An 8,542-nucleotide genomic window follows, 5' to 3' on the forward strand; every position below is an offset into this window, starting at 1 on the left:
TATTTTGGGTCTAATTCTCCCCTTTTTGGGTCAAATTGTCCCCATTTCGGGTCAAGTCCTCCCCCATCCCTTAATGCCCCCCCCCCCATTTCCCCCCCTTTATCAATGGGGCGACTCCAAAAGGGTCAATTTATTCCCATCAAGCAACAGGGACCCCAACTTGGGGGGCCCAAAGGAACAAGGGGGGCTCCATAGGACCCAATGGGCGCCCTTTGGGGTCTGGGGGGGGTCCCCCATGTTCTTGGGGGGGTCCTTTGAGTGTTGGGGGTCCCATAGGACCAATGGGGGCTTGGAGGGATCCCCCCCCCCTCGGGTTTGGTATGTTCCAATGGGGGGGGCGGGAGGTTCCATTGAGCCAATGACGGGGGGGCGGGAGGTTCCATTGAGCCAATGAGGGGAGGGCAGGAGGTTCCATTGAGCCAATGAGGGGAGGGCGGGAGGTTCCATTGAGCCAATGGGGGGGGCGGGAGGTTCCATTGAGCCAATGAGGGGAGGGCGGGAGGTTCCATTGAGCCAATGGGAGGGGACGGGAGGTTCCATTGAGCCAATGGGGGGGGATCTGTGGGTCTGGGCTGTCCCATTGGAGGCAATGGGGGGTCTCTGCTGCCGGGGGTGCCTGCGGCGATGGGGTTGGGGGTCCCCCCCTCACTCGCCCTCCTTGTCCTCCCCGTGCGTGATGATGTAGCAGATGTTCTTGTAGTCCACGTTGCCGGCCACGTCGGGGGGGAAGGCGGCCCACATGTTCCGGATCTGGGAGCCCACAGCCGTCAGAGACCCCTATAGGGGCCCTATAGACCACCATAGACCCCCCCCATGCACCCCCCCCCATAGACCCCTCATAGATAATCATAGACACCCCCCCATAGACCCCCCACAGACCATTATAGACCCCCCATAGACCATTATAGACCCCCCACAGGCAATCATAGACCCCTATAGACCCTTATAGATGCCCTCATAGACAATCATAGACCCTCCCATAGGTCATTATAGACCCCCCCCAGAGACCCCCTATAGGGGCCCCTATAGACCATTATAGACCCCCCCATAGACACCCCCCCATAGACCATCATAGACCCCCCCAGACCATCATAGACCATCATAGACCCCCCATAGACCCCCCATAGACCATCACGGGGACCCAGGTGGGGTCAATGGGGGTCTCTCACCTCCTCGGGGGTGAACCGGTCACACTGGGTGGTCAGGAGCTCCTCCAGGCTGGGGGGGGGGGGGAAAGGGGGTGGGGGTTAGAGATGGCCACGGCCCCTGGACCCCCATATCCCGCACCCCATATCCCGCACTCCCACACCCCATATCCCATGCCCTGCACCCCATATCCCATGCCCATGTCTCACAAGGTCTTCTTGATGGATCCCTTCCCATCGGGGTCCAGCACCTTGAACGCTCCCATGATGACATCCTCGGGGTCAGCACCTGATTGGCCGGTTCCAGGAGGTCAATGGGCGGCTATGGGGTGTCTATGGGGGTCTATAGGGGTAGATGGGGGCCTATGGGGTATCTATGGGAGTCTATGGGGTTTCTAAGGGTGTCTATGGGGTGTCTATAGGGTGTCTATGTAGGTTTATAGGGGTCTATGGGGTGTCTATGGGGGGCTATTTGGTGTCTATGGGGTATCTATGGGAGTCTATGGGGTTTCTAAGGGTGTCTATGGGGTGTCTATGCAGGTTTATAGGGGTCTATGGGGTGTCTATGGGGGGCTATTTGGTGTCTATGGGGTGTCTATGCAGGTTTATAGGGGTCTATGGGGTGTCTATGGGGGGCTATGGGGTGTCTATGGGGTGTCTATGCAGGTTTATAGGGGTCTATGGGGTGTCTATGGGGTGTATTGCATATCTAGGGCCTATAGGGCTCTATTGGGGTATACGTGATGTCTGTGGACTCAGGTACCTACAGCGTCTACGGGTGTCTATGGGGTGTCTATAAGAGTCTATGGGTGTCTATGCATCTCTATGGGTCTCTGTGGTTGCTGTGGTCTCTATGGGTCTCTATGGGTCGCTATGGGTCGCTATGGTCTCTATGGTCTCCATGGTCTCTATGCGTCTCTATGGATCTCTCTGTGTCTCTATGGTGTCTATGGGGCTCTGTGGGGCTCTGTGGTCGCTGTGGGTCGCTGTGGGTCGCAGTGGGTCGCTGTGGGTCGCCGTGGGGCTCACCCTTGAGCTTCTCCCCGAACATGGTGAGGAACACGGTGAAGTTGATGGGTCCCGACGCCTCCTTGATCATCGCGTCCAGCTCCTCGTTCTTCACGTTCAGCCGGCCTGGGGGCGGGGCCTCAGCGGGACACGCCCCCTCCCCAATACCCCAACTGAGCTGAAGCCCCGCCCCTTACCACTAAGACCCGCCCACCTCTAAGCCCCTCCCCTTTCCCTTAAGCCCCTCCCCTTTCCCACAGCTGTCCATTGAAGCCCCTCCTCTTCCCTTAAGCCCCGCCCCTCTCCTCTAAGCCCCTCCCCTTCCATTTTAGCCCCTCCCCTTCCCCATACCCCATCCATTGAAGCCCCTCCCCTCTCCTCTAAGCCCCTCCCCTCTCCTCTAAGCCCCTCCCCTTCTCTGATTCCACCATATAAACCACTCCCCTTCCCCTTAGCCCCTCCCCTTCCCCATTCGATCCCATTCTCTAAGCCCCTCCCCTTCCCCTAAAGACCCCCCCCTCCCCATTGGATCCCATTCTCTAAGCCCCTCCCCTCCCATTTTAGCCCCTCCCCTCTAGCCTAATCCTCTTAAGCTCCTCCCCTTCCCCATTGGATCCCATTCTCTAAGCCCCCCTCCTCGCAGACAAGCCCCTCCCCTCCCCTTTTAGCCCCTCCTCTTCCTCTTAAGCCCCTCCCTTTCACCTTAAGCCCCTCCCCTTTCCATTAAGCCCCTCCCCTCTAGCCTAAGCCCCTCCCCTTTCCCACCAAACCCCATTCCCTAAGCCCCTCCCCTTGCCTTTAAGCCCCTCCCCTTCTTACCCCTAAACCCCGCCCCCTGTAGCCCCGCCCCTCTGATTGGCCACTCCCCCTCCCGTGGCCCCGCCCCTACCCATGGCGGCAAAGGTCTCCCTCAGGTCGTCCTTATCAATGATCCCATCCCGGTTCTGGTCAATGACCGTGAAGGCCTGGGGGGGGGGGGGATCCAATGAGAGGGCAGGGACCAATCAGAGGGCAGGGGCGGTCAGGGGGCGTGGCCAATCGTGGGGGGCTGGGGCCATGAATGAGGCCTTGGGCTTAATGGGAATGGGAGGGGGTGGGGGGGGTGGGGTGGGGGTCAGGAGGGAGGCGTGGCCAATAAGGGAACGGGGACCAATCAGAGGGCGGGAGCAGGCAGGGGGCGTGGCCACAAGGGGCAGGTTAATGGAAAGGGGCGGGGCCAAAGGAGTGGATAAAAGGGGGAAGGGGCCAAGGAAAGAGGGCGGAGCCAAAGGAAATGGGCAGAGTTAAAAGAAAGGGGCGGGGCTAGAGGAAAGGGGCGGGGCTAAAGGGGGGGGTCCCACCTCCTTGAACTCCTGGATCTGGGTCTGGTCGAACATGGAGAAGACATTGGAGCTGCCCTCGGCCGCGCGGCGCTTCGCCTTCCTGGGGGCCTGTGGGGGGCTCTGGGTCCTTATGGGGCTCTATGGGGGGGTCTATGGGGGTCTATGGGGCACTATGGGGTGTTTATGTGTCCTTATGGGGCTCTATGGGTCCCTGCTGGGGGGTTTGGACAGTCTAAGGGGTCCCTATGGGTCTCTATTTGGCTCTATGGGGCCTTAGGGTTCTCTATGGGGCCTCTATGGGTCCCTATTGGGGGGTTTGGAGGGTCTAAGGGGTCCCTATGGGTCTCTATTAGGCTCTATGGGGCCCTAGGGTTCTCTATGGGGCTCTATGGGTCCCTATTTGTGGGTTTGGAGGGTCTAAGGGGGTCTCTATGGGGCTCTATGGGGCCTCCGTGGGTCCCTATTGGGGGGTTTGGAGGGTCTAAGGGGTCCCTATGGGTCTCTATTTGGCTCTATGGGGCCCTATGGTTCTCTATGGGGTGCTATGGGTCCCTATTTGGGGGGTTGGAGGGTCTAAGGGGGTCTCTATTTGGCTCTGTGGGGCTCTATGGGTCTCTATGGGGTCTCTATAGGTCCCTGTGGGTCCTTATTAGGGGGGTTTGTGGGGTCTAAGGGGGTGTAAGGGGGGGGGTTGCGGGTCCCTTATGGGGGTTATAGGGGGCATTGAGGGCATTGGGGTCAAGGGGGTTTGGGGGGGTCACTGTGGGGCTCTATAGGTCTCTATGGGTTCCTTTTGGGCGGGTTGGGCGTCTATGGGGGTCCCTATGGGTCTCTATAGGTCTTTAATGGGGGATTATGGGGGTCATTGGGGTGGCGGGGGGGTGTCCAGGGGGGTTTGGGGTGTCCCTATGGGTCCCATAAGGGTTATTCGGGGTCTACGGGGGTCTATGGGTGTCTATAGGGTGTCTATAGGTGTCTATGGGGTATCTATAGGGATCTATGGGGGTCCATAGGGGTCTATGGGGTGTCTATAGGGGTCTATGGGGTGTCTTTAGGGGTCCATGGGGGTCCATAGGGGTCTATGGGGTATCTATAGGGGTCTGTGGGGGTCTATGGGGGTCCGGGGGGGGTCGGGCTCTCACCATTGTCTCCTTGCCGATGGGGGGGGTCGATGGAGGCTCCGTCCAATCGCGGGGGGTTTTATTGCCCCCCTTGGGGGGGGGGCGGGGGGGTTGGGCCCCGCCCCCTTCCTCGCCCCTCCCCCCGCCTTGAGGCGCCTCGTGCCCTTTCTCGGGAATAACCGGGAATAGAAACGGGAAGGGGGGGGGGGGGGGGACCCGCACCTGCTGCCCCTCCCCCCACGGCAGCTGCGGGGAGGGGGAGGGGAGCAGGGGGGAAGGGGACATCCCGGGGATCCCATCGATCCCAGTGCTCCCAGTGCTCCCAATGGATCCCAGTGCTCCCAGTGCGGGTCTCATTGATCCCATTGATCCCAGTATGGATCTCAGTGCTCCCAATGGATCCCAGTGTGGATCCCAGTGCTCCCAGTGTGGATCCCATTGATCCCATTGATCCCAATCTGGATCCCAGTGCTCCCAGTGTGGATCCCATTGACCCCAGTGTGGATCCCATTGATCCCATTGATCCCAATCTGGATCCCAGTGCTCCCAGTGTGGATCCCATTGGTGACATTGATCCCAGTATGGATCCCAGTGCTCCCAGTATGGATCCCATTGATCCCATTCGGGATCCCAGTGCTCCCAGTATGGATCCCATTGATTACATTGATCCCAGTATGGATCCCAGTGCTCACACTGGCTCCCAGTGTGGATCCCATTGATCCCAGTGTGGATCCCATTGATCCCATTGATGCTCTTGGGGCCAGTCCCAGCCCCTCCCACTCCCCCCTCTCCAGCCAATCAGCGCCGAGGGGGCGGGGCCAAACCCGGCCGAATGGCGGGGGGGGGGGAGGCGACGCACGACACAGACACAGCGCGGTGACGTCACAAACTGCGCCCCCCGGTGACACCGCTGGGTGTGACGTCACAACGAGGGGGGGGCAGGGTGGAACCGCACGCAGCGACGTCACCGGTGACATCACGATTAAATCCCGCGTTTCCACCTCAAACGGCGCTTCCTGATTGGTTCCTTCCCCGGCCGGAAGGGGCGGGGCAACGAGAGGTTTTGTGTGTGTGTAGGGGGGGTGCGGTCACGTGGGGCCGCGGTCACGTGAGGGCGCGGCGGCAGCGACTCGCCGGCGGGTAACGGGGGGGATGGGGGGGGGAAGGGACGGTCACGTGAGCGGGGCGCTATGGGGCGTCTATAGGGGTCAGTGGGGCTCTATGGGGCGTCTATACGGGTCTATGGGGCTCTATGGGGTGTCTATAGGGGTCTATGTGGCGCTGTGGGGCGTCTATAGGCGTCTATGGGGCGCTGTAGGGGTCTGTGGGGTGTCAGTGGGGGGCTATGGGTCTCTATGGGGGTCTGTGGGGCTCTATGGTGTGTCTGTGTGGTGTCTATGGGGGGCTATGGGGCTCTATGGGGTGGCTATGGGGTGTCTATGGGGGGCTATGGGGCTCTATGGGGTGGCTATGGGGTGTCTACCGGGGTCTATGGGGTGTCTGTGGGCATCTATGGGGTAGCTATGGGGGTCTCCGGAGTGCCAGTGGGGGTCTATGGGGTGTCTATAGGGGTCTATGGGGCTCTGTGGGGTGTCTATGGGGGTCTATGGGGCGCTGTGGGGTGTCTATGGGGTGTCTATAGGGGTCTATGGGGCGCTGTGGGGGTCTATGGGGTGTCAATAGGGGGCTATGGGGGATCTTTGGGGCTCTATGGTGTGCCTATGTGGTGTCTATGGGGGTCTATGGGGCGCTGTGGGGGTCTATGGGGTGTCTATAGGGGTCTATGGGGCTCTATGGTGTGTCTATGGGGGTCTATGGGGCGCTGTGTGGGTCTATGGGGTGTCAATAGGGGGCTATGGGGAGTCTATGGGGTGTCTATGGGGGTCTCTGGAGTGCCAGTGGGGGTCTATGGGGTGTCTATAGGGGTCTATGGGTGTCTATGGCGTGTCTATGGGGCGCTACATGGGTCTATGGGGTGTCTGTGGGGGTCTATGGGGTGTCTATAGGGGTCTGTGGGGCTCTATGGGGTGTCTATGGGGGTCTATGGGGGGCTATGGGGCTCTATGGGGTGGCTATGGGGTGTCTACAAGGGTCTATGGGGTGTCTGTGGGCATCTATGGGGTGTCTCTATGGGGGTCTATGGGTGTCTATGACATGTCTATGGGGTGCTATGTGGGTCTATGGGGTGTCTATGGGGGTCTATGGGGGTCTATGGGGTGTCTATGGGGTCTACGGGGCTCTATGGCGTGTCTATGGGGGGCTATGGGGGTCTATGGGGTGTCTATGGGGTGTCTGTGGGGGTCTATGGGTCTCTCTGTGTCTCTGTGGGGCAGCCCCATAACCCCCCTTTGTGTCCCCCCCAGGGCTGCCCCATGGCGTCGGGGCCGGAGCTGCTTCGCGCCGATGACACCAGCGATGGGGGGGCCCCGTCCTGCCCCACCGCACCCCACAGCGACGGCTCCTGCCCCACAGCGCCCCATAGCGATGGCTCCTGCCCCACAGCGCCCCATAGCGATGGCTCCTGCCCCATAGCGCCCCCCGGTGCCCGCCTGAGCATCGCCATCCTCTGTTACATCAACCTCCTCAACTACATGGATCGCTTCACTGTGGCTGGTACTTGGGGGGCGCTATGGGGCGGGATGCGGGGTGGCGGTGGGGCGCTATGGGGTGCCCTGTGGGTCCCTCTGGGGTGCCATAGCATGGCTATGGGTCCCTACAGGGTGCCCTAGCGTGGCTATGGGTGCCCTATGGGTCACTATGGGGTGCACAGGGTGGCTATGGGTCCCTGTGGGTGCTATGGGGCAGCCCCACATCCCGCCCCCCCACCAGGCGTCCTCCCCGACGTTGAGGATTTCTTCAGCATCAGCGACAGCAGCTCCGGGCTCCTGCAGACAGGTGGGACCCCCCTGCCCCACACGTGTGGGGCTGACCCACAGCTATGGGGCTGAGCCACATCTATGGGGCTGAGCCACACTTATGGGTCTGACCCATACTTATGGGTTTGACTCACACTTATGGGGCAGACGCACAGCTATGGGGCCACCCCATGCTTATAGGGCTGCCCCACAGCTCTGGGGCTGCCCCACACATAGGGGTCTGACCCACAGCTGTGGGGCCACCCCATGCTTATGGCCCTGCCCCACACTTACAGCTCTGCTCCACACTTATGGGGCCTCCCCACACTTATGGGGCTGCCCCACAGCTCTGGTGCTGCCCCACACATAGGGGTCTGACCCACAGCTATGGGGCCACCCCATACTTATGGCCCTGCCCTACACTTATGGCTCTGCTCCACACTTATGGGGCTGCCCCACAGCTCTGGGGCTGCCCCACATATAGGGGTCTGACCCACAGCTATGGGGCCGCCCCACACTTATGGCTCTGCTCCACACTTATGGGGCCACCCCACACTTATGGGGCTGCCCCACACATAGGGGTCTGACCCACAGCTATGGGGCCGCCCCATACTTACGGCCCTGCCCCACACTTACGGCTCAGCTCCACATTTATGGGGCTGCCCCACAGCTCTGCGGCTGCCCCACACATAGGGGTCTGACCCACAGCTATGAGGCCACCCCATACCTATGGCCCTGCCCCACACTTACGGCTCCGCTCCGCGCTTATGGGGCCGCCCCACACTTATGGGGCCGCCCCACACTTATGGGGCTGCCCCACAGTGTTCATCGGCAGTTACATGGTGCTGGCGCCCCTCTGTGGCTATTGGGGGGATCGCAGGAGCCGGAAGCGGCTCCTCAGCCTCGGCCTCGCCCTATGGGCGGCTGCGACCATGGCCGGGAGCTTCGTCCCCCCCCAGGTGAGGCGCTGTGGGGCGCTGTGGGGCGCTATGGGGCGGCTATGGGTGGCTATGGGTGGCTATGGGGTGTCTATGGGGCGCTATGGGGTGTCTATGGGGGTCTGTTGGGGTGGCTATGGGTGGCTATGGGGT

At 61.1% G+C, this 8,542-nt stretch overlaps 2 protein-coding genes across 2 annotated transcripts in view; one reads left to right on the forward strand and one right to left on the reverse strand.

Moving 5' to 3' along the window:
* Positions 1–118: 118 nt before the first annotated feature.
* Positions 119–5,359, reverse strand: LOC115603061 (myosin regulatory light chain 2, skeletal muscle isoform). Its single transcript, XM_030474605.1, has 7 exons — positions 4,618–5,359; positions 3,494–3,583; positions 3,043–3,118; positions 2,175–2,279; positions 1,356–1,434; positions 1,170–1,218; positions 119–750 (listed from the first exon to the last, which is right to left on the reverse strand). The coding sequence occupies exons 1-7, from the start codon at positions 4,960–4,962 to the stop codon at positions 646–648; spliced, it is 849 nt and encodes a 282-aa protein (XP_030330465.1). The 5' UTR covers positions 4,963–5,359; the 3' UTR covers positions 119–645.
* A 318-nt stretch (positions 5,360–5,677) lies between these two features.
* The window catches only part of LOC115603055 (protein spinster homolog 1-like), a 4,382-nt gene continuing 1,517 nt past the window's right edge, over positions 5,678–8,542 (forward strand). Inside the window, exons 1-4 of the mRNA XM_030474587.1 lie at positions 5,678–5,736; positions 6,960–7,209; positions 7,426–7,491; positions 8,274–8,430. Coding sequence (XP_030330447.1) covers positions 6,969–7,209; positions 7,426–7,491; positions 8,274–8,430 — 464 coding nt within the window. The 5' untranslated portion in view covers positions 5,678–5,736; positions 6,960–6,968. The remainder of the gene's footprint in view (positions 5,737–6,959; positions 7,210–7,425; positions 7,492–8,273; positions 8,431–8,542) is intronic.

Source organism: Strigops habroptila, unplaced genomic scaffold, assembly GCF_004027225.2.
Source record: "Strigops habroptila isolate Jane unplaced genomic scaffold, bStrHab1.2.pri NW_022045606.1_ctg1, whole genome shotgun sequence".
NCBI lineage: Eukaryota > Metazoa > Chordata > Aves > Psittaciformes > Psittacidae > Strigops > Strigops habroptila.

Bases quoted from the DNA above. Each gene is read 5' to 3' on its own strand.
- LOC115603061 (XM_030474605.1), bottom strand. From the start codon at position 4,962: ATGGGATCAATGAGACCCGCACTGGGAGCACTGGGATCCATTGGGAGC. The intron at 2,280-3,042 runs GTAGGGGCGGGG...CCCCGCCCCCAG, and splicing joins GGAGACCTTTGCCGCCATGG to GCCGGCTGAACGTGAAGAAC. The intron at 1,219-1,355 runs GTGAGACATGGG...CCCCCCCCCCAG, and splicing joins GGATCCATCAAGAAGACCTT to CCTGGAGGAGCTCCTGACCA.